This window comes from Acomys russatus, chromosome 8 (genome assembly GCF_903995435.1).
Source record: "Acomys russatus chromosome 8, mAcoRus1.1, whole genome shotgun sequence".
Taxonomy (NCBI): Eukaryota; Metazoa; Chordata; class Mammalia; order Rodentia; family Muridae; genus Acomys; species Acomys russatus.
The window spans coordinates 17,760,460-17,786,909 of record NC_067144.1 but is presented as its reverse complement, the minus strand read 5'-3'; the positions used below and the strand labels follow the sequence as shown (position 1 = coordinate 17,786,909).

General features: G+C 40.3%; 1 protein-coding gene across 6 annotated transcripts in view; it reads right to left on the bottom strand.

Moving 5' to 3' along the window:
• The window catches only part of Znf148 (zinc finger protein 148), a 113,053-nt gene that overhangs the window by 30,405 nt on the left and 56,198 nt on the right, over positions 1–26,450 (bottom strand). For 5 of the 6 annotated variants that reach the window (XM_051149824.1, XM_051149821.1, XM_051149823.1 and 2 more), the window contains 2 exons: positions 11,047–11,190; positions 845–968 (listed from right to left, as the gene is read on the bottom strand). In XM_051149824.1, the coding sequence (XP_051005781.1) occupies positions 845–968; positions 11,047–11,190 (268 nt within the window). The remainder of the gene's footprint in view (positions 1–844; positions 969–11,046; positions 11,191–26,450) is intronic. The other variant, XM_051149826.1, reaches the window with a different exon arrangement.

Genomic DNA, 26,450 nt, shown 5'->3' with positions numbered 1-26,450 from the left:
CACAATCACACAAAAATAAAACTTGATTCATATCCTTCTAATAAAAAAGAAAACAAAACTTAAAAGATACACAAGTTAAGAACGCACTCTGCAGACTAGCTGGGTGGGCTTTAAACCTCTCTTCTTCCTTATCTGAAGGCCACCCACCCTGTTCTCTGTGGCTAGCCATGCCCCTTTGCCCTTTACCTATTTTCTTCAGCATTCAGAACTGTATAAACACCTGGAAGCCTGGCTTCAAGGCTGCTCTGCTCCTTGACACTCCCCCTTCCTCCCACCACACGCTACAAGGCCAGTCTCAAGTCTCAGGTGCGTCCCCACCACCTCCTCTGGTCCACAGCTCCCAGCCACCCTGTGACGGCCTCTCCTGGCCATCACTGCACTTTTCTAGATCACCAAATGTCTCTCATTACTTCCTCTCTCCTTCACCCACCAAGTCACCTAAGCTCTCTAGCTTGCTTTTCTAGAGGTATGCAATAATCTGTCTTTAGCTCTATTTTCAACAACTTCAATTTTTGTTGCTATCGTTTCTAATACCTGATTTCTAAACACTGCCTGTGCTGGTCCTACACCTAGCGCAGAGAGATGCATGCATTCTTAAGCAGTTTCTCTAGTTAAAGAGTGCTTTAAGCCAAGTAAGTACCCAGTGAAGACTATTAAATGTGTATGCCTGTGCTAATCGACTTCTCATCTAAAGTCTTTCTTGATTTCCTCCTGATGGTCTGGCTCCAGATTCTGCCTGACAATACCAAATTAGCTATGGTCTTAAGATGGATGACATTTATACGAAGATGAAAATAACAACGATAATAATTTTAACAGCTGCAAGCCCATTTTGATTCAGTACCTGTATGGATGAAGACATGTCTCTGTAAGTGATAGTTGGTTCTAAAGGCAGCATTGCAGTGCTCACAAACGTGAGATTTAGGGGTTTTCAAACCAAGTGATCCATCCTCATTTATTGTAAGGATCTAGTTTTAAAAAAGGCAAAAACAAAAGAAAGTTTTTAAAATGTAAATACTATGCTTTAAAAGGTCAATATAAGCAATGGTCACTAGAGGCTGTAAAAAATTGTTTTTCAGAAATAATCTGGAAAAGACTATTAAAATAGTGGCACCTTTAATGTAGGAAAGTACAATTTGACTTGGATTAGGTAAAAATCAGTAGTTAAACCTTAGGAGCACTCTGCCACCTCCCTTGTAATGCCGGTGGCTACCAAAATCCCTAAGGGGCTGCCAGAATGAGTACAGTTTAATTTTCTATTTCAAATTCTCATGTATACAGGGAGAAAAGTCAAGTACCAATCAACCAAAGAGAATGCAAAACAATTCAGCTTAACTTTATGTGACTATAAATAAATTGAGAAATTCTATCTACTCAAATGGAAAAAAAAAAATCAGGATTTGCTCAATTCAAAAAGTTCAGAACCCAGTGTATAATTCTGCTACACAAAAGGACACTCTAGATCTGGATAGATAGTGCCTATCTATATCTGTCGATATATAGTGTCCCTTTGTGTGTGTGTGTGTGTGTGTATATGAATACACTTTTCTTTGTATATGTTCACCTTGAGTGTGAGGGATGAGGAACTGAGCAGATAAAAGATGAGCAGATAAACATATGTTTTTTTTTTTTTTGAGTCAGGTAAGAATTTAACTGTTATTATTTTCTTGTATTTTAAAAAGGAGAAAATTATGTTTTCCAGTAACCCTACAGTGCAGTCTGGATTGCCTCAGTCTAGGGTCTATGAGGGTACTGTAGGACTACCACTGCTCAACATGTCCTAAAAATACCTGTCAGATAAATAAAGGTAGCAATGGAGAAGACGATAGAAAAGAAACCAATTGTACCATCCCAGGTGTCTTGCAATTAAGAACATTGTGAGTACGGTCTGGACAGTCACCAGTGTAAGCTCATCTTCGGTCTCACAAATTCTAACTTACCAACAACTTACTCAGCATGTAGCATTTTATCGCCTCCTGTTAGATACATGGCAGAGCGGTAAGAACAAATGATTCCTTTTGTCATTACCAAGGAGAGAAAAAAGACAACAGAACACTACGTGAAGAAACACAGAAAACCACAAGAGAATGCCAGGTATGGTGGAGATCAGGAGTCTGAAGCAAGCCAATAAAGATCCCAAGGTCAGCCTGGGCTACATGGCAAGAACTTGAAGCTGAGAAGGAAAAGCCAGATCAGATCTGGAGGCCTGTAGTCAGGAGGTGGGAAACAACTTTGGAAGTGTACAGAAAGTAAGCCAAGAATGGTGGCACATTAACCTAGCACACTCAAGAGACTGAGGCAGGTGGATCTCTGTGGGTCCAAGGCCAGCCTGGTCTGCAGAGAGTTCCAGGACAGCCAAGGAGATGGTCTCTAACACTTCCCCTTACACACACAAAATAAAAAAGAAAGACATAAAGAAAATAAGCAAAGAGAGAGACTGTCTGAAATAGTTAAGAGAATCTGGCTAGCATCTTAAGAAATACAAAGGACCATGGAAGCTGACGAGGGCCTACAAACACACAGCTATGATCCCTTCTTTGACCTAGGAAAGAGAAGTAGGGAAGGATAAATAGCTTTAATCTTTAGAGTGTCTGTTTACTTTAAATTCAGGAAGACAGTTCAGCCTATACAACATGCAAATCAATGATAATTAGTATGCAAATTATACAGAGTATTTGGGTTCTGGGCAAATTGCCAATGTGGTCAACAATGCTTTAAGTCTATGCACCCAAGACATAGAAGGGACACATTTGGCAGGAGAAAGGAAGTGGGTGTCACAGCTTCCTGAACAGTCAGTGAATATAAAGGTTTGATTTCTGGCCAGTCAAGTTTCACATAATAATAATGCAAGTTAACACGGTACAAAAAGAAATACACAAACCCTCTTAAAATAGAATTCAAAATATGCAAACCAGAATGACGCTCTGTATTATATATCATAACTAAGATGATAATACTAGGCTTTCTTCTTTTCACATAGGTTGATAAAAATAAGATGAGTGCCAAAAGCCATGGTAGCCCAATGGCTTTCTGCAGCATAGCAGCTGCAAGGCATGGCTCTGTCAGGCCTCACTGGAAAGTGGTGTAACCTGTGACTGTACAGAGATCTTTGTGGACAGTTAAGAGCTTAGGGCCATTATTTCTGCACTGGGAGTCATGCTGTCTTCGTTCAGGTCTTATTTCGAGGTAGAATTACACGGCTGGAACAGACACTACTACTACACTATGGGCAAACACACGGAAGAACTGAATACATTGTAAGTTCAGAATATCAAATCCTTTAAATCTAATTTTCCTTTATTAGGCCAGTATAACACATATTTTGTTTACAGGACAAAGTCCGTCTTGCCACAAACAAGCATCAATGGCTTTTCCAACATGCAATCTGTTTGAAATGCAGCCACATGAACTTGCCTGTTTTATTCACTGCTAAAACGCCTATGTCCAAACTTGGAGTTTGGGACATAGTGGGGATTCTGTGCCTATCACTGACAGTCAGCTGCCTACTCTCCATACTACATAGCCCCCACAAGCTACCACTTTGCTCTTTAAACAAACAAACAAACAAAGCTTTGCTAAAAATGTGCTTCTCCACCTTTTGGCCTTTGGCTCACCCACTGACTAGGTACCAGAGAGAGGTGAGCATCCAAGACAAAGTCCAGGCACAGAATGGGCAGCAGATTAATTCAGGCCAAACTGTCTTCTTTGGCATAGATCTAACTTATATCCTTTCAGGATCTTTTCAAATTATGACCAACAGTTTGGGGCAGGCATTTGCTCAAAAGATTAGCAGTCTTAACTTGCTATTAGTACCAAAAAACATTTTTTGCTTTGCCGCCCCACTCGACATATGATCATCATTAGAGCAGAAGAGGCTGAAGATTCGTGTTTAGGAGGTGGGAGACAGCCTTTTTAGTTTAGCTGGGAACTCTGTTTTGAAGAAAGATTCTGACTCTGCAGGTCAGAATGTTTGTTTACAATCCCCCAAACTGTGGGCCCTGCCAGCAACTGCTCTGGGTTTAACTTCCTCCTGTCTCTGCTACTTTAGCACAGTGTATTATAAAGACTCAGCAATCAGGCTCTCATCTTACCAAGAGAAGAAATTAGCAAATACTTAAATATCCACTCTTGTGGGTTTCATGTTTGTTTAATAGTGTTAAATTAAAATTTTACTGAAAAAGAATGTTTGGCATCAAATGCAATTTCCTAGCTTTTCTGTGTCCTTAATCTCATGGTTCACTATGTATTTTTTGTTTTGAGACAAATCTGTTCCTAGTGTTATAGTTACACACACACACATGCACGCACGCACACGCACAGACTGGGAGAGGTGTAGGAGTGAGGCGGGCTCTCTTACTAACACACCTCTTCTAAACTCTATTTAGTCACTTAAGAGTTCACTTCGGGATCAGTATGATACTCCTCCAAGAGAAAAGGCTATTCTCAGAAAGGTTCTTCTCGCACTCCATGTGTATCTGCTAGAATTATCCATGCAGTCATATTTTAACCTAATGACAAACATCAACCAACATCAACATTTAAACCACTCAAACCCAAGAGAACTTATAGGAGATGGTTTAAAACAGTGTTTTTCAACCTGTGGAAATGACCCTTTACAGGGGCTGCATATCAGATACCCTACATATCAGATATTTACATATCAGTAAACTTCTAACAGCAGCAAATTTCATATATGAAATAGCAATGAAAATAATTTTCTGGTTGGGGTCACCACAACATGAGGTATTAAGGGCCGCAGCATTAGGAAGGTTGAGAACCACTTATTTAACCCCTCATCAATAATGAGAGGTTTTGCTTACAACTGAGGATAGGAGAAGGACTTTAAGGACTTTCTTCCTTCTCCAAAAGAACACAACTCCAAAGGCATATTACCAGGAAAGAACACAACTCCAAAGGCAGGCATATTACCAGGTCATCCAGAGGGAGGCCTGTGTGTCTGACCATGCTAGGAAGAGCTAATCCCCTACCTTCGCAGTCTTTTCAGTCTCTATGCTACATGGAAATTTTCATTTTCAAACGGCAAGCTTTAATAGTGGCAGAATGTGAGCCTCACTGTGTTATAAGAATGGCACACAACTCATATTCAGCATGCTGCCCTTGAGTGCTAAAAAGGGGTGTGTGTGTGTGTGTGTGTGTGTGTGTGTGTGTGTGTGTGTGTGTGTGTGTGTGTGTGTGTGTTTGTTCAGAGGACAATGTGCAGGTGTCAGTCTTCTCTTTCTGCCATGTGGGTCCTGAATCAAACTCAGATGGGCAGATGTGGTGGAAGTACCTTTACCCAATGAGCCATGTCGCTAGCCTCTCTCTGACTGTTAGCTTTAGAAATGTCCTTTCTCGTTTTCTTGCGTTTAAAGAAGTAAGTGACAGTCTCTAAAAGTTTATTCTATTGTCAGAAGCTTTTTAATGGTTCAGTTCTACGGAAAATAATTTTCCCATAATTCATTCACTCTATAGGAAAACAAGAATGATGAATTAGTATATCATTTTCCTAATTCTCTTCCTGTGTTTTCTCATTAGTGCTGTTTGATTTCCTATTTTTATCTCTGCTCTTACAATCAGTACATCTTCAAAGGTAGTTCCTCCAAAAACCAAGGGAAGAAGGAGAGGAAGAAAGTTTGACAAATGTCTCCATTGCTGCTTGTTTAAAATACCTTTTTCTCATTGAACAATCATTGGGCCTTAAATCTTTTTGATTCCCAAACTTCAGCTCTCTCTGGGACCAATGGCACAGGCTAACGCTGGGACGCGACCACGGAGCTCCTGATCTGTGTGTGGAGTGTGCTCATCCTTCAAGAGTCCAGCTGCATTCTCAGCAGTCAGCTTCCAGTCAGAGCAACCCACTCCCTTCCTTTAGCTCTTGTCAAAGGACTGGGCACTCAAATTATTGTTAAGTGAAGGAGAAATACTGCAGAACAAAAGTAACTAAAACCATACTGCTCTTTCTTAGTTGATTACTAAATAGTTTGAAAAGCCTAGAAATTGTTTATACTACCTAATTACAGAAGTATTAAATGTTATTAAAAAGTTTTCTTAGGCTTCATGAATGTTAAGGAAACAATGATAAAATTTTCTGAGGTAGAAAACATCTCATGAAGGTCAATTGCAGTCAAGTGTTAATACTTCATTTATCAAGAGTGAAATATCTTAAGCTTCCATGTACATCATAATCACCTTATGCCCTTCTCAAGTATGTATACACCCTCCCAGGAGACTCTTCGGAGATGGAGTTAGTTGTCGGTAATTGGAAAACGTATAGCACAGGCAACAAACACTGTGTGTGTGTGTGTGTGTGTGTGTGTGTGTGTGTGTGTGTGTGTGAGAGAGAGAGAGAGAGAGAGAGAGAGAGAGAGAGATAACCACTGACATAAACACACTGATACTACATTACATTTACACAGACCTCACAGGCTATCTATTAATACAGAACAAAAACAGATTTAAAGAGGCAAAACAAAGTGATGCTGAGACAGTGATGTAATAGTGAGTAGCCTAGCCTGTCCTTAAGGAAAGAGGCAGTGAAGCAATCACAAACAGTTAACGGGAACATGTCCAAATCTAATGCTTGAGTCTCCATTGTCTTCTCACGGAACTGTTTTAGAATGCATATGGCTTTAAAAGGGTTTAAACATCAGCACTGAAACACCAAAGGGTGGTTACAGTTAAATGTACTATTTTGATTAAAATAATATTTGGGCTTGGGTACAGCTCAGCAGTACGGTGCTTTTCTAGCATGCACGAGGCTCTGGGTTCAACTCAATCTACTTCAATCAAAGCATCTTTACACCCCTCATCCAAAGAAAAAAATTGACATTTGAAAGAAACAAGCATCTATAATTTCCTCTATTTTCATTAACAGATTATGTCACAATAGAGAAAATACCTTAACCTAGATAATATTCCCCAATTCAGTTACAAAGCACCCTGCCTACTTTTAAGATGTCTACTCCTTAGGGCGTGTACCAGCTGATGGCAGAGCAACGCAGCACCCCTCACTGTCGCAGCTGAATGCCATGAGCTCTGATGTGCTCACCAGGGTCCTATCTCATGCAGTGACAGCATATACTAAAGATACTGATGATGGGCAAAGGCCAAGGTCTGGAAAAGGTCTTGGTGCAGAGTAGCCCTCCAAAAATGAGGAATTCTAATTCTCACACCCATCTACTATGTATTTCCTAAACAGGCCACCCTCTGACAGCTTTCTTAAACACTTTCTTAGCATAGATTACATCTCAAACTTTGAGAAACAAACAAGCAAAAAGACTTAAATAATCAACACACTGACTTACAAACTATAAGCCCAACATAAACTTGTCTGTCTTCATTTGAAAATGGCAGAATAAGTTACTTCAATAAAATATCAGGATATGGTACTAAGGTATTTTTGAGAAGATGTAACAGAACTCAGTTTATGCCTCAAATTCCTAACCCTTCAGACACAGACTACTCATCTGGGAAACTGAAGGCCATGTTAAAGCTAGCTACACTTTTCTCTGCCTGCTACATGTAACAACTGATGTTGTTTCATTTTTTAAAGACAGGGTCTCTCTACATAGCCCTGGCTGTTCTGGAACTATGTAACCCAGGTTGGCCTCAAACTCACCTCCTGTCCCTGCCTTCCAAGCGATGGGATTAGAGGCAGACATCATCATGCCCTGCTGGGGACAATTTTTAAAGTAGCTATTTTTGTTATGCTCACTTGCGTCTGCTCTGTACTGTTTATAATACTTCACTGTTCTAAGAATTCGCTGAAACGACAGCCCTGAAATTCTCTCTTATGTATATTGTACTGAGAATGGTTGTCTCTCATCTGGCTACTACATTGATTGGGACAAAATATCTTGGTGGTGCTTTTAGAAATCTTCAAAGACCTGCCTTAGACAAGACAGGCTCTGAATACGGATGTGTATTTACACATGCTTCAGCAGGTCTGGGAATGCAGCTCAGCAGTGCAGCGCCTGCCTTAGTGAGACGAGGCCCTGGCTTTGACCCGGTGCACCCTCCTCCCACCCACCAAAGGCCTAGAGAGAACACATCACCAAAATAGGTCCTGGGGTTCCGGGTACTGGACAGTAATAATCCAGGCTTCAGTGAGAATTTCAGAAGGCATTAAGCCGGGGCTGGAGAGTACGGTGGCTAAAAGCACGTACCATTCTTACAGAGGACCTAGGTTTGACTCTCAGTGCCCGTATCAGACAGCTCACAACCACCTGTAACCCCAGCTGCGGGGAATCCAATACCCTTTTCTGTACTCCGAGAGCACCAGCATTCATATGCAAACACATGCACATAATTAAAAATAATAAAAATGGGGCCTAAAGAGATGGCTCAGTGGTTAAGAGCACTTGTTGCTCTTGCAAAGGACATGGGTTTGGTTCCCAGCACCCACATGGTGGCTCACAACTGTCTGTAACTCCAGTTTCAGGTGATCCACTGACCTCTTCCGACTTCTACAGACACCAGGCTGCATGTGATTCACATACATACCCTCAGGAAATCAATTTCCTTTAAATAATTGAAATAATGAAAATAAATCCTTTTTAAAAAAAGAATTAAACTACAGAATAGCACTATAAAATTATTTAGAAAAAAATATCTGTTAGCACATATGTTGATTTAAACCTTGAAACAGAGGGTCTGAAGAGATGGCTCAGGGATTGCTGCTCTTTCAGAGGACCCAGGTTCAGCTGTTAGTGCTCACAAGGCAGCTCACAGCTTCAGCAGATCTAACGCCCTCTTCTGGCCTCTCTAGGCACCAGGCATGAATGTGGCGTATAGGCATGCATGTAAACACAATACTAATACACATACAATCAATCAATCAACAAGTACACAAATAAATCTTGCAGCGGATTTCTTGTATGCAGTGAGCAGAAAGTAGCACAGTCAACTATTATTACAATTTTATAAGTTAAATTTTTTTATAAACCCTGAAACTACTCTGAGGAATCTGATTTGTTAATGTAAAGGACAATAACAATAAAAAGATCAAAAGACTCCAAAACAAGGGGAATTCCATAAAATGTGAAACACAAAATGTCAGACAAATGAAAAAGAAGCCTTTAGTATGACCCAAAACTAAGGAAATGCAGATTCCAACTACAGTATGACACTCATAGTGGGACAAAAGCCAAGTCTGGCCCTCCAGGCTTTCAAGAGTTCAGGCAGCACAGTCACATTCACTCGATTCGGGAAATCAAGTGGGTCTCCTTTGATTCCACAACTCAATAATAAATATACAGCACTGACTTAAAATGGAGATAACACAACAATACAGCAACACTCAGCAAAACAATCATTAACTATGACATGATCTTGTCAAGTTAATACATTACACAGCTAATAAAAATGCTTTAAAAACTCTACAGAGCTGGGGATATGACTCAATGGTACTGTGTGTATGTGTGTATGTGTGCATGTGTGCACGTGTGTGTAATCCCTAGCACTGTAAAACAAACAAAAATGACTATTGTTAAGTTTAAGTTACAAAAATGGATTAAACACACTTTACAAGCTGAAAAATGAGAAAATTACATTTTCACAAATCCACTAAATTTTGAAGACAGAAAGGGAGTATGACAAAGAACCAAAAACGTAACTGGATTGTTTTAGATAGTAAAATACTATAGGCACATGCTCTGTATCCCTAAGTCAGCAGCAAGGGCTGTGTTAACAGTGGGGAAGTAGAGGAGCAGGAAGCTCTCCGACTTTAGCAGACTGCTCGCTTCTGCAAGCTGGTACTAGTTGCTCTAGCCCACTACAGCATACAAGTGAACAAGATAGGTAATGGCTATGATTTTAAATAAAAATACAGGAAGTAGCCATCAAAAAAAAAAAAAAAAAAAAATCCTGCTACTGAATCAGCATGGTAGTTCATGCCTGTAAGCCCAGCACTCAGGAAATGGAGGTAGGACGATTCCAAGCTCAAGGACAGCCTGGCCATGATTGTATCAAGATCCTGTCTCAAAGAAAGTTTAAAAGGGGGATCATATTGTGATATTTAAAGGGGGAACTGAAGATGTAGCTCAGGACAAGTACTTGTCCAGCATGCATGAAACCCGGGGTTCAATATCCAGTGCTGTATAAAACTGCATGGGGTCCACTCCTGTGTAATCCTAGAGGCAGGAGGCAGAAGCAGAAGAGTCAGAAGCTCAGAGTCATCCTTGGCTACACATTAAGTCCAAGGCTAATTTTGGCTATATGAGACTCTCTTTAAAGGTGGGGGAGGGTAGGGGTAGTTTCTTAACTACAAACTATGAGAGAAAGAACTCTGAAGATGAACTGCCGATGCTACATGCTACAGAACACCAAGACAATGCCCCTGCAAGAGAAAACCACCAAACAGGCTAGCTCCTAATAGCATTTATTGAGCATTCATTTAGCTTCCCACTTCAGACTCTTGATACAGCTGTGATAAAATGAGGTCTCTGCTCTCAGGGAGCGTAAAGTCTATTAAAGGTGTCTCTGATAAACAATCAGTGTAAACTTTCATGAACCATTAACACCTACAGTAAGAATACAAACAAGCAAAGCCCCTATATATCTTGGGGAGGGAAGAGAAAGAAAGAGAGAGGGGAGAGGAGAGGAGAGAGAAATTAAAAGCCATGGCCCACCATATCCCCACACAGGTATGCATCTCTCTTCTTTACTGCCTACTGCAGAGGCTGGTGTAACACACCAGCCACTAAATCACATTAAGATGTTTACATTGGCTGGAGAGATGGCTCGGTGGTTAAGAACACTGACTGCTCTTCCAGAGGTCCTGAGTTCAATTCCCAGCAACCACATGGTGGCTCACAGCCACCTATAATGTGATCTAATGCCCTCTTTTGGTGTGCAAGTGTACATGCAAATAGAGCACATACATACATAAATAAATAAATAAATAAATAAATAAATAAATAAATGCCTTAAAAAAAAAAAAAAAAAAAAAAAAAAAAAAAAAGATGTCTACATCTAGATTAAGGCCCAACTCTGTTCCTGCCCGCAAGACAAACCAACAGTGTAAAGTGAAAAGGTTAGTGACCACACCTTAACATGTTCTCTTACTTTTGCAGGAGAGCGTTGTTTCCGCTTCTTCTTTTTCTGTAAGTCTACTGGCTCTCTGACTTGCTTTTTGTCTCTCATCAGTTGCTCAGACACATCAGTAAAAGTAATTTCCTGCTTTACACTTATCTGTTTAAAAAAAAAACAAAGCTGATTTTAGAAATGCATAAAGTCCAGTGTGCATTCTACAGAGGTACAACTTCTAACAGGATAACCTGAGGGGTATTTTGGGGATGCTAGGGCATCACCTGCAGAACAAACAGAACTAAGCCTGAGGATGGACACCAAGTAAGACTCATTCTACACTTCACAAATTGTTTGAATTTAGCCAGAAAGGTTGACTGGTTATTAACTCCTTGTCATCTATCTATCCCTCTCCCTACACATGGGATCTAAATCAAACCATCAGGATAAACTCCCGTTCTAGTGATGAGCGGTAAGGAAAATCAAACCATGGGATAGTTAGTCACTTTGTCAGAGAAAATTGTTCAGAGACAAAGGGTGGGCGTGGGGCGCCAGAACTAAAATGGCATGATGATATGTGCCTGTATTTCCAACACTTGGGAGGCAAAAAGGGGGTTAAATCATGAGGGTAAAGCCAGCCCAGACCACACACCAAAACCTTGTATTAACATCAGTAACAAAACAACATCACTTTGTGCTAACCCTTCCAAGAGCAAGTCCAGCTAGGAAGTTAGAGGGAAGTGCATTTTACAAATGATTACCAGACACCAAATTCCTTTCACTAGAGTTCTCATTAATGGTGCTGGTAATAACAAGTAGAACTTGCTCCATCTTCTTTGACTCTGCTCTATAGGGGCACTTGTGCCTTTAGGCATAAACATCCTGCTCTGTTCACGTCGGTGCTGCTGTCATTAGAGTCTGCCGGCTCTCATACACTAGTGTATCGCTGGACCAGGAAATCTATAAGCCTAGATTAGCTGGTAATCTAGTTCTCCCAAGATTGAGAATGTTCATACACAGGGGAGAATTATAACAGGCTCTTAGAAACTGTTTTTGCTAAAAAGCACTGACTCCTCACTTGGTCTTTAAGGTAACAGAATTTGGATAAAAGTCTGGCTTCTCTGTTTGGTTTTATGTTTGTCTTCTTTACTTTAGGCTACCTGTTTTCCTGTCCAGCAGTGTCTGTCTAACAACCTCATCTCCTGGATGGTTGATAGCATAGAGAAATCATGTCCTTAGCCTTTCTTCTTGAGTCACCTTCGATACCTAGGACAGCACATTCTCACAGGACAGAGTTCCCTGGAGCAGAAGTACCCTATCCTGATAGCCACCGATCCCTGTCAGTGTGAGACTTCTTCAAGATCAATGGTGGGAGCACACTATGACAGCACTGCTTAACTGTAACTACCTCTTACCCTCTACACCAACTCCTCTAAACCTAACCCGCCTGTCAGTGAACTACACACAAGGCGCTTAACTCACTGAATCTCTGTCCAGTTCTCTTCCTGCTTTACACACACACACACACACACACACACACTGAGAAAGCCTTTTGTGACTACCCACTCCCAAATTGCATCCTATTCTTTTTACATAAATGTTTTCAGAGTGACTATATGTATATGTACACCAACTAAACTAACTGCTAAAGAATTAATAGGCAGCTGAGAAACAATAACAAAGTATATTAAACTGAGAAATGCTGTTGAACTAGAAAAAAAAAAGATTAATGAAGTCTTGGAAAGGGATGTTTATAAGACCTACCAGCATACAGTGAGGTTACTGCCACAATCAAGGAACTAATACTGAGGTTACAAACACAAGAAAGGTTATGTTCCAACAAAAGTCAACACAGTATCAGAAACTAAAGTCCAAAGTGCCAGCCAGGGGAGAAATGTGTCTCCTGGAAAGGGATTTCACACAATTTCGACAAATTACCAGGGCCACCTCAGGATGCTCTTGTTCTGTTTAAACCTAAATCTCATGTCAGAACCCCAATGATGCACTCTCCTGAATCCTCCTCTCAGCCTGGCTTTCCTCTCTGGGCTTTTCACTATTGCTTCTGTTAGCTGGTACACTGGATAGGAGACAGCCTCATTTGTTAGGGCCACTAAGGCTCAGGCTTGTGGACCCAAAACAACAGTTAGCATGACTATGTTTTCCAAACTGTACAAAAGATATGGCACCAATGATTAAGACCACCTTACAGAGTCAACTGGAAGACAGGTGGCTGTTGCAGATTCCTGAGAAGTATGCTTAACCGATGTGAGCCAGGTGGGGTTGACTGGCAAAATAAGGAAATGGTAGCGATCGTGAATTCCTGAAATGAAATCTGTGAAACCATAGTTCAACAGGCAAAACATTCCTTGGCTAATGACTCTACTGGGCTACAGCATAAGAGGGTTGCCTTGGTGCCAGCTGTTTGGAGGGAGGCACAGAAGGGTGAGTCACCACCTCAGCACGGAGGTCCCTGAAACACAACCACACACTCAGGCTGGTGCTCAGCAAGTAGTGGTAAGAGACATAAGACAGCTCTGGAGCTGCTCCAATTACACAGGGGCTCCAAAAGGCAGGTCTAACACTCCCCCCTCCCCCCAGTTTATAAACTGAAGGAAAAAAACACACACACACGAAAATATAACATGCAGCAGTAAGAGGAACTCACAGGGCACGGTGGTCTCTAATCCCAGCTTTGGGGAAGCAGAGCAGACAGATCTCTGTGAGTTCCAGGACAGCCAAGACTAAATAGACCGTGTCTCAAAAACTCAAAACAGAAAAGAGAAAGCGATGGGAACTCAAATAGAGAGTTACAACAGACTCAGAAGCAAGTTCTACAAGCAGCAGCTTTGCACAACTCAAGTCTTCACAAGCACAGTCTTTTAAAAGAGTGCAGTTTTACCAACACACTCATGGAAAGTGATCAAATGAAGATTATCACTTTCAAATATGAGGGACACTTATAACATAAAAAAGGCACAAACCCAGGCAGACAGTAGATTACAGTTTCAGAATGGTCCAACATGTTTGTAACTCAAAATGGAAGGAAGTAGTTCCCTCTCCACGTAACTTGCAACTGTGCTCAAGTCTTAAGCACACGGTCCATCTCAAACACAAACTACATTCAGCCATCCCCTCGTCACTGTATCCTTTTACCAAAAGATGGGGGGACTGGTGGGGAAAGGGTTCAGTGGGGTAAAGTCACTGCTGAACAAGCCTGGAGACATGGGATCAATAATTCCCTGAAACCCACAGAAAGGGGAGAGCAGACTCCACAAAGCTGCCCTCTCCGTCTCTGTACACACGCCACGGCATGTGTGCTCACATACGTACACCATATGCACAGACAGATAATATTTAAAAGTAAATTTTTCAAAGATGCTGAGAAAGTCAGAGAGAAAAGTACAAAAGGTGAAAGAATGCATTTATACAGCATGAAAGAATTTCAGACTTGCCTGGTCCAAACAAAACTACAACAGTAATCTATAAAAACAAGAAAACTTTGTAAATGTGACAAGAGATATTCTGTCACCCTGCCCCTTCCTTGAGAGTTTTTTCAAGATGGAGTTTCTCTGTGTAGTCCTGGCTGTCCTGGAACTCACTCTGTAAACCAAGCTGGCCTTAAACTCAGAGATCCACCTGCCTCAGCTTCCTGAGTGCTGGGATTAAAAGAGTATGTCGTCACCACCCAGATAAAATATATCAAACTAAAAAATAATAATAATAAACAAAAACCCTAAGTGTTCCTTGTTGTTTTATTTCAGGCATGCCACCAGTCCTCTGACAGCGCCCTCACGGCTACCTAGGAACCTGAATTTCAATGCAGCTTCTACCTAGAATCATCAGCACGACTCCCAAACCTACTAACCAAACCCAAATATTTCAGTACCTAAAACTCTACACCTGCTGTTCTTGCCCTGGTCCCAAGTACCACAAAGAATGCAGTGCCCACCCCCTGCTCTCCCCTGCGCTTCTCTTTATTCTTGCAAGTTTGAACATAAAGGAGCCTTAATAGATTTAAAACACTCTTCCCTTAATTCTTAAAGCCTGGACTTTAACTCAGTTCAGAGTCCAGAATGTCTTTCTTATCTTTAAAGATTCCACGTTCATACAAAACATTCTTTGTTGTAATTTCCTACATTTTGTACCCATCTGGTAGCTACTAAGTGCCTGCTTGCTACTAAATTCAGTACAGCAAAAGAATAAAACAAAAACCTACTGAGCTCATCTGTGCAAGTACCATTCTAGGCATAAAGTACACACTCTAAATATGAGGTCTCTGTTTACCAGGGCTTTAAATGTACAAACAGCATAGTTCTGACGCACCACAAAACACTAATACTTCAAGACAGCACATGTCATTAACTAAATGAATGAATGGTACAGAGAAAAAACAGCAAAGGGAGAATAGGAAAAGACAACTTGACAGGTTTCATGGATGAAACGAGTTAGTTAGATTTGCAAGTCTGTCATTATATATTCTGTTTAATTTTTACTTCTAAACTTGCCTCCCTCCCCAGCTTTCTTTCCCCAGACCCAATAATGCTAATGTAACACATAAATGTCAGCTGATGTATTAATAAAGTCTACAAAATTTCACTTATTCTCCTCTCCCTATCTCCCAAAAGAAAGATAACCAACTCCTTGAAATCATTTGGGACCCGCCCCTTTCTCTCATTCCCAACATTCCACATATAAAACTAGTTGTACCACCAACTCTGCTAACTTAGGATATCTTCTCATTATGACCCTTCTACAAATACGTTACTATGAACTGTGTCTTTAGTGAGAAACAGGGTAATACTAAGCTGCCGTCATTGAATCAATAACCAGCTCCTAATCCCACCTTTCATGATTTTATGTGATCTACCAGCAAACACATCCGGTTTTACCCACGACTCCACTTTTGGAGCAATATAGTCTTGTCAATTTTCAACGTCAAATTTTGCATTCTCATTTACTGTCTCAGCCACTAAGAAAAGTATCTTTGAACTTCCCTCTAGCGCAGCTGCCGCCCCCCCTCAGCCATCACCACATTCCGCTGCCTCCTGCCTCCTACAGCACCATCGCTGGCTCCACCAGCTCCTTTTCTACTTCTGAGAAACACAATTCACTGGCTGCTACAAATTCCTGTGGGCCCAAATTTTTCTAATTGCTATCCTTCTAAAGGCCAAAGATATTGAAAGAATAATCCGTAGCTGGAATATATAGACAAATAACTGACTCCAAATTTAGAAAAAGTAGTTATACTGTAGTAAAAGTAATGCATAGCTATGTTAAAAGGAACAGAAGGAAACTGTCTCAAAACATTGTCTGGGAAACAAGCTGAATCAAGATGATGACAAGTATAACAAGCGTTAAGTGCGAAAAGGAAGCTATGACACAATTACCTGCACTGCAACTATACTGGGCCAAAGAATGCTAGCACTGCTTGCCGTGTTTATGAAATATAGGAGAGGAGAAATCTAAGGCAGGAGACGGAGGGAGGGGGGAGAGAGGAAGAGAAGAAAAACAGAGTGACTAACTCTGGACACTTTTGACAGAACTAATATAACCAGCCAACAGAAAGATGCCAAATCCTAAGCTCCCAAAGCTACAGAATAGAGCATGGAACAGCAGCATGCTGATGGGCAGGCATCTGTGCTTATGAGTCACGCCCTCCCCTCTGCCTGACCCACAGTTATGCAAACTCCTGTACGGAGCTCCTCTGCCAGCTGCGGGAGAGGACAGTGCTAAGGCTCTGAGGAGGCTGTGCAATCCCAGGTGAAACCCTCGTCTACTTCCCAAGTATGCTTCCTACAGCAGCGTCTTCCAACGACAAGGGAGTAAACCAAGTTAGCTTGTTGTTGTTGTTTTGGTTTGGTTTTTCGAGACAGGGTTTCTCTGTGTAGACTTAGCTGTCCTGCACTCACTTTGTAGACCAGGTTGGCCTCAAACTCACAGAGATCTGCCTGCCTAGGCCTTTGTGTGTGTGTGGGAGGGGGGGTTGTTTGTCTGTTTGTTTGGTGGTTTTTGTTTGTTTGTGGGTTTTTTGTTGTTGTTCTTCTTCCTGTTTTTTTGAGACAGGGTTTCTCTGTGTAGCCCTGGCTGTCCTAGACTCACTTGGTAGATCAGGCTGGCCTCAAATTCACACAGATCCTCCCGCCTCTGCCTCCCGAGAGATGGGACTAAAGGCATGCGCCACTACAGCAGGCTCAAACCAAGTTATCTTAAGAAGCAATGTTGATCACTTCTAGTTGGAAATTCTACTCCTCTAAACTCCATGATATTGTATCCACGGAAGTTCTCTCCTTTGCCTCCTGGCAACTGCTTTGAACTAGTTCAATAATACACTTCCCGTTAAATCAATGATTTTCAAGTGTGGAGTCCTCCTGAAGGATCCTGATACTCTCCGTGTCACACTTCTTGATCAAACAACTGTCACAACAATACTTTCTTTACTCCCATGTACTCTCCTGATGACAGTATATATTTTATGGTTGTTTAACAAATGACAGTATCAAAGACTAGATGCATTAGTAAGAGAATCCAAATATTTTATATTGATCCAGACAATGAAGAGAGCTACAGAAATGCATAAGTTACTTCTCATTAAACTTTTTGTTTTATGAAAGCTATTGTTCAGGACTGTAGAGAAGTTAAGGCTGCTGACTTCTCTTGCAAAGGACCTCGGTTTGGTTCCCAGCACCTACATCAGGTGGCTCAGAACCACGTGTACCTCCAGTTCCAGAGGATCAGATGACTAGCCTCCAAGGGCACCTACATGGACATAGCACACAGCAATTTACATGTGTGCACACATACACATATAAATAAAAGTAACAAATAGATCTTTAAAACAGGACAAAGCCATGCCTTTGATCCCAGACCCTGAGAAGCAGAGCCAGGTGGCTCTCTCTGAGTTGAAAGCCAGCCTGGTCAACCAAGGATACATAGAGAAATTCTCTCTCAAAAAAGCAAAACTAAAACCAAAACAAATGGCTGGAGCTGAAAACATGGTTCAGTGCCTGGGAACATAGGCTGCTTGTATAGGACACATGGTATTTGGTTTGATCTCTAACACCCACATAGTGACACCCAGTTACAGGAGGGACTGTCACTCCTGTTCCAGTTCCTCTGACCTCCATGGGTTCTAGGTACACACATGGTACAAAGACATCCATGCAAGAAAGCACTCAATAGCAAAAAATAAAAATAAATCTAAAAAATTTTAAAGTGTCTTATTTAAAGAAGTTACTACTTAAAATATTTTTGATATACATTAAAATAAAACTTTTTAAAATGCTTCATTTTAAATTTTCTAATAGAGTAAATACTAACGTAATCAACAGCAAAGCCTAACAAGTCCTCAATTTTTCCAAGAATGTCAAGAGTCCCAATACCAGAATGACAACTGACTTAGACACATCAACCATGTTGTTCTCCTCCTCCTTCACCCAATCTCTTCTCCTAGAAATGCCTGCCCCCATCAAAATAAAGGCACGTGTATGAAGGCTGCACACACATGTGGGTGAGCAGACATGTCTATACTTCCTAGTTCTATCAGCTGAGATCACCAAGAAGGGATGACACTCACTACATCCAGCACCCAGAAATTGGTTTTTATTTATCTCTATCTAAATATAACAGACTCACGACTACTTAAGAAACAGCTAATTGCATATCTAAAATGGGAGGCAGAGGCAGGTGGATCACTGTGAGTTTGAGGCCAGTTTGGTCTACAAAGCCAGTCCTTGTCAGCCAAGGAGACACAGGGAAATCCTGTTTCAGTTAAAAAAAAAAAAAACAAAACAAAAACAAAAAACAAACAAACAAACAAAAAAACCCAGTGTGTGTCCAAAACTAAAACACGGTGGTGTCAGAAGCTCAAGTGCTTAGAAAAGGATCAGGATATGTCAAAGGAGCCAAATGAAAGAATTCCTAAAGGCCCAAATTGGAACAAAAGGAGCAAGCAAACAAGCAATGGCTGTACTAGACTATAAGCCAATGGAATAAATATGCATAATGAAATGATAAATACAGTGTGTCAAAGTATTTCCTCAAAAATATTTGACAATTACAACAAAAACCATTAGCTTTACAGTGGGGAAACCTGACAAATACAGTCTTAAGTAATGAAGTTACAGATCACAGCTGTGGCACTGTCAAAAATGCAGAGCTTTGGGCTCCAAGTCCCAGGGAGCATCTGTCTACTTAAGGATACTGTGTGCTGGAGTGGTGGGTAGGTAATACATAATTTCTAGACTGCTGTAGAATTGCATTTATACAGTAACTCTAAGGTTAAATCTTAATCATTGAAAAATAAAACAAAGGTCCAAAAATATTAAATTTAATGTTTAAAAGTGTATTAAGAGAGACTGTAAAATTTAAATCCAAGTCTTCTATGTCCATGGACACATAAGACCACTACTATGTTTTTTGTTTTTCGTGGGTTGTTTTTTTTTGGGGTGGGGGGGGTTCAAGACAGGGTTTCTCTGTGTAGCCTTGGCTGTCCTGGACGCACTTTTGTAGACCAGGCTGGCCTCGAACTCACAGCGATCCACCTGCCTCTGCCTCCCAAGTGCTGGGATTAAAGGCGTGCACCACCACCACCCAGCCCTGACTACTGTTTTATGAATTACTTCTTTCTTTCTTTCTTTTTCTGAGACAAGGGGTTTCTCTTTGTACCCTTGGTTGTCCTTGAACTCACAGCAATCTGCCTGCCTCAGGGATTAAATGCGTGAGCTACCACGCCCAGCTCTGTGAATTACTTCTTATATTCACATTGCCAATAAGGAATTTCAGCGAGGCCGCTCAACCCATACTGTAAAGTTTCAAAACTAGAACTGCCAGTGAACTCAGTAACTCACACTAGCAGTTCCTGACACATCTGCACAGGCTGCACACATCTGGGCCTCTCACTGTCCACAGAGGAGGGAGGGCTCACAAGGGCCCATCCCTCCCTGAGGTTGCTAGGGAAGGGAAGAGGCGTTTCCTTCAGTGGTACAGGCACCAGTTAGCTGCCCTTTTTGACCTGTGCTGTGTAAACAACCCTTGCTAAACTGATGGCTCGCCAAACACCACACATCACACACAGAGGGACAAAAAAGAGCAGTCGACAGCAACATGCACGAGCTGCATGACGTTGCTCATTAGTTCAGTCAGCGCCTCAGCTGTCTGTTAGTGCAGTAATAGCCATTTCCTATCCAAAAAGTAAAAAAACAAAATCAAACAGCATTACAAAAAGAGGACTTGCAAAATCCTAAGGCATCAATAAACATATCTGGCATTAATCATCATCACACACTGCAGGTGTGTGGCTTCTTGGACATGCAGAGGGCTACTAACTACAAAAGGCCCCATTTAGACATCTTGCTTCGTGAAGTTCAATACAGCTAAAGGTCATTCATCTTTCCTTCCATTTAATTCTCCTTCCAGGGTTGAACAGATGGCTCAGGTTAAGAGTACTGCCCACTCTCTTCCCAAGAGCCAGGGCTCAATTCCCAGCACCCATATGGCAGCTCACAACTGTAACTCCAGTTCCAGGGGGTGAGGAGGTGTCCCAAACTCTCTGGGTGCACTTGTGGTGCACATAGACATGCATGCCGGCAAAAAAATCCCTATGTGCATTAAAATCAAATGAATAGATTACCCTCCCAATTTCTCTGCCTTTCAATATAATATCCATTTCCAGGGCTGGCAAGGTGGTTCAGCAGGTGAAATGCTACTGCATAAGCCTGACACCCTGAGTTTGAGCCTAGAATCCACATACAGACAAAAGTAGAGAGAAATGACTCTACCAAGTTGTCCTCTGACCAAATCTCTACTCCAGATAAAATAAATTAAAAATTATGCATACACATATATACACAGACAGAGAGACAGACAAGACTGATTGATTCTCATGGACTGATTCTCTTTTACTTTTCTTCTCTAGTCTGTGAGAACATTTACTACTTTCTAGGGATTATGTGTGAACGCAGAAATATATTTTAAAATTCTTCTGCTATATCATATATAAAGTTGAAATTATCAAATACAACTATAAATTCGTTGGGATTTTTTTGTATGTGTGAATTATAATTTAACCAATATATAACCAAAGCCGAAAGCAACCCATACTGAAGAAATAAAAAAACCATTAAATGCCCACATAACATTACAGTATTATTTATAATAACACAACTACAAACTCTAATACTCAATAGCAAACTACACTTATTATGTATTGTTACTAGTAAGATTACATTTGATTAACATAAATGACAGAAATATTCATGGTGAAGGTTAAGTGGCAAATAGAACTAAACATGAAAAAATGTTTTAAAACTTTAAGCAAATACACAAATTTCGGAGCAAACTGTCCAAACATAGAGTTTGGACACAGGAGAACAACAAAAAGAAACACTAAAACTCTACCACAAAAGCATTAATAGTGGTTAGTCTAGGGCCATGAGCCTACAGTCATTTTTGTGTTCTTTATGGTTTAAAACCTTCACCATTTGCTCAGTAAGTCTGTATTATTTTATTATCCTAAAATGGCATCAAGACCAATCTAGTGCAAGTCCTCACTGGTGCAAGGACTCCTGAGGAATCATACATGGCTACAATCCTCATACTAGGGAGATGGAGGCAAGAGAAGGAAAGCTCAAGGCCATCCTCAGCTACAGAGCTTGAGGTCAATCTGCATGACACCCTGGACATAATAAAAGAATAGATAAGTAAGGGAGGGGTGAGGGGGAGGGGAGAGAAGTAAGTGAAATGGAGGGAGAAAGAGACAGAGAGACAATGACAAAGGCGGCGGCGGGGGGGGGGGGGGGGGGGGGGGGGACCTATTAGACATTTTCTTATTTTACATTTCTATGCGCAAACTGCTACCACTGGGAAACTAAGCGAAATCTCTCTGAGTTAATTTTAAAAAACTAAACAACAATCAGGAAAAAAACGTTTTTTTCATTGTCACATTACCTGCAAAAATTCAACTTGAACAATAATACATGAACTGTCACTAAGCATAACAAGGTACAGACTTCACTAGTTACCAGTGCAAGAAAAACTAAAATCACATCTCATTACATTGTACAACTAAAATGGCTACAGCTAAAATCTAGTACATGACAAACCAGATACCAAGGATATGGAGCAATTTTTATAAATTGCCAAACTTCCGACAGTAAGCAGAACACTTGCCAAGCTACAAAACTGTATCCTGAGAAAACAGGCAAAAGCAATGAGTACAAATATACATGAAAAGGCATAATCCAAGAATACTCAAAGAAGCACTTTTCAGAATGACCAATATATAGAAACAATCTTTTGTTGGGAAGGAAAAAAGATGTGTTGGGGACTGAAACCAGCCCCATGCGCTAGCTCGGCAAACAGTGTACAATGAGCACACCCATAGCCCACTCTAGAAACAGTCTGCAATAATAGAATGAAAAATATGTTCAGGAATGAGAATAACCTACTAAATGCATGCGAGCGCTGGTTTTCATAAGCAACAAACGAAGCCAGAGTACACTGTGTATGTGGTTCTATTTATATCCAATCCAAACTCAAGCAAGCTAACAGATAAAAGCATCAAAGTAACAGTAGTAGGTGAGGGGGTGGGGGTAGGGGTGGGGGGTAGGGGCGGGGGGTCACTAATGATGTCTTGGTCTAGGTACATGGAAGTTACTTGTGACTAAATTTATGAACTTAAATTTATGAACTTAACAATTTATCCTATTTTCTTTATGAATGCTCTGATCTAATAAATATACATACATGTACAGAAAGTCTAAATATGTTTGTATAGATACATGCACAAGCATTCTTTTTGTCATTATTTCACTCAGACTTAGCAATAACATAAATGTCAAGTAAACAATAACATACCATTTAATTGTCTATTAAAAATAAACAGCAGTTTTATATACAATGGCATGAAAATCTATATAAAATATCATTAAAAACACAATTTCAAATGTGATATGATGGAATGATCGTTTACATAATATATATTATCTTAAAGGCATAGCATGTAGAAATAAATATACCAATGTTGTTTACAAATTAAGATTTTTCTAGAATAGTCTCTTTGTAATCCAAATAGGCAAAAGATAGAAACAAGGACTCCCCACCCATCAATTCAGGCACAGTAGTGTGTCCATGTGTGCATGTCTCTGTTGTGTTTCTGGAGACACCCTGGCCAGGGCCCTGCACATCCTAGGTAAGCACTGAGCTATATGGAAGCCTACAGAACTCTTACCTTTTATGTGCATTGTTATTCTCAGCACAGTATTTTAACTTTTGTAGTAACTATACAATAATACTCTGACCTAGCTGAGCTGAGCCTCTAGCCCTGGCCTAAATGAAATCCAACTTATAAATCCTCATAAAGCCATCTAGAGACAAATCTATTAGTAATTTGCATCCATCTATGGGAGCAAAAGGATGGTGCATTGGGTCAGATTAGCTTAAGGACAGAGGAAAAGGTGAAACGGAGACTGTTGGGTTTGTTCACTAAAACAATCAACTACAAATCGAGAATTCCTAATCCAAAACTACAAAATATTCCAAATTCCAAAATCTTCACCATGAGTGCTGACATGAAGCCTCAAGTAAAACCTCGTGATCTTGACTTCATGTAAAATGCTGCACTCAAAATGCACAGTAAAAATATTGCATGAAATTATCTCCAGGCTTTGTGCAACAAGTACATAAAACAAAAATTACTATCCTGGTTTAACCTGGGTCCCATCACCAAAATCTTATAATTTGTATGTAAATATTCCAAAATCCAAATGAAAAGGCCAAGATCTAAAATGCTTCTGAATACAACCATTACAGACAAAGTATCTCAACCTGAAAACATGTTCATCCACTTACAAACTGAAGTAAGGTGGGCCTGCCTCTGAGTTTGAGGACAGCCTAGAACTATATATACTGAGTTCTAGGCCAGCCAGGACTATACAGTATATAAGCCTGTTTTCAATAAATAACTAAGTTAATTAATTAATAGAAGGAACTGAAGTCAGCAATTGTAAGCAGTAACATACTCTCATCGAAGACTACGAAGGCTCAGCATTCAGCAGGTATGCTCTCTACTCCCTCTTGTCAAGTAAGGCTTCCAAGAGTTTGTGAGCAAAATACTAGGAAAAAATCTGGAGTGGACAAATTGTTATTACCTATTCTACTTGACATGAGTTTAATTCATCTGCCTCTAAAAATTATATCCAGATTATACTGAAGTAATATTTAAATGATAAAGAATACCTATTTTCACCAGGCTTGGTGGTGCTCACCTTTAATCCCAGCACTCGGGAGGCAGAGGCGGGCAGATCTCTGTAAATTCCAGGCCAGCCTGGTCTACTGAATGAGTCCAGAACAGCCAAAGCTACACAGAGAAACTGTCTCTAAAACCAAAACAAAACCTCTTGAAATAGAGCCCTCACGTCAAGAATCAACCACCCACAAACATAAAAAATTATTACTGAACCCTCTAAATGAATCTGAAAAAGAAATGCAATTGTAATTAAGAACAGACTATAACTTACAAATGAGTCTGAAAAGACATACAATATAATTGTAGCTGCCTGTGTCATCTTCCTTAATGATAGGATTTCAGAACTTTTTAAATTGAAAAGCAAAATGGAAGCCTTACTCCAATGGCCAAGTACATTTTGAGTTTCCAGGCCCTTTAAAGTAAAGTTGCAATTCTATCATGCTGCTTTACAGCACAGAAATATATAATTTAAGAATGTCACACAAAGAGATAGCTCAGCAGTCCTCTTCCAGAGCACCTGGGTTCAATTCTAATCACCCATGTGGCAGCTCACAACTGTCTGTAACTCTTGTTCCAGGGGCTCCAACACTTTCACATAGACATATATGCAGTTAAAACACCAAGTATACATAAAATAAAAATACATTATTAAAAAAAAGAAAGAAAAAAGAGGAAGAAGAAGCCTGGCCTGGTGGCACACGCCTGTGATCCCAGCACTCAGGGAAGCAGAAACAAGTTGATCTCTGTGAGTTCGAGGCCAGTCTGGTCTGCAAAATGAGTCTAGGACAGCCACAGCAACACAGAGAAACCCTGTCTCAAAAAACAAAAAGGAAAGACTATCACACAAAGTTGAGAATCTTCAGGAAGTAAAATTGCCTGTTTCCAAGCCTGGTGACTGGAGTTCGCTTCCCGAGCCCCACATGGTAGAAGATAAGAACTGACTCCTGCACGCTGTCTTTCTGCCCTTCACACACAAGTTTTAAAAACATGTTTAAAAGAATGTTACATAGATGCTGAAGTAAATATTTCTGCAGTTCTGTGTTCCTAAAAATATTTTCGATATACCACTGTATGACAAAAACATACATTTTTACATGGCTCCCAATTTATAAAATATTTTCACTCAAGTAATACGGTCCAATGTTTTATCAGAAGACAAATGTATTATTGTTGGTGATAATCTGTTCCAGTTTGTGAACATAAGCCTTAAGCCTTTCCTCTTGACATGCTTGTCATTAACCGAGAAAGAAAAGAGCATAAAGCTCATGAGTTCTCAGATCCTCTTTGATGAACGTGGTAAGAATGAGCTTTTGAGATGAACTTAGCTTTTGGCTGCAGAGCGTGTAACACAGCACTGTCTAGTAAGACAGAGGCAGTGATGGAACAGCCTGCATAGCCACTGCCCAGCACAGACTCCATGCAGTTGATAAGTATCTGCAGCATCCCCAGGGAAGGCAAAGAACTCAAGTTTTACTTTAATATATTTTACAATAATTTGAGTGTCACATATCGGAGGACAAATATCCAATGGGTAGACTACATACTAAAAAGCTGGCCTCTGCTAATTCAGAGTAGAAAATCAAAATAAATCCCAAGAACTAAGTTGCCACACATAATTTTTAACTGTAATTTTCAATAGACACTAGAGAGAATTACTAAGTCATTCACAATTTGAGAAAACTCAACTATTAATTCTAAACTAAGAAAAGGAGTTCTTTGTGATTTCCAAGTCAATAAGCAAAGGAGAGAAGAAAACCATTACCGTGTTCATATAATTTTTAAAAACACATTCTAGAAAGAATGTTGAGAACGACCTATTACTCTTGAGTCTATACACATTGAGAAACAGGAGCATACTGTTCATGGTGAAACTCCCTTTTCAATGAAAAACAATGCCCACTTAAAATCCCAAGCCCTACCCTTGCCACCAACAGTAATATATGACTAAGAAGGGAAATAACCCCTCGTGTCTATTTGCATCCCATTATAAAACAATGTTACATGAATCCCAAATTCTGACCATCTGTTAAACAGCATGACCAACTTTTCAGATTCACTTATCAGTGTCTTTAAGGAACAACAACTCAGTTTGGGTAACCAGACAAATGAAGCATCAAGCAGACATTTTAAAAGGATAAGGAGTTAAGAAAAGGTCAAATGTGCTGATAAGGAGGGAAACTCC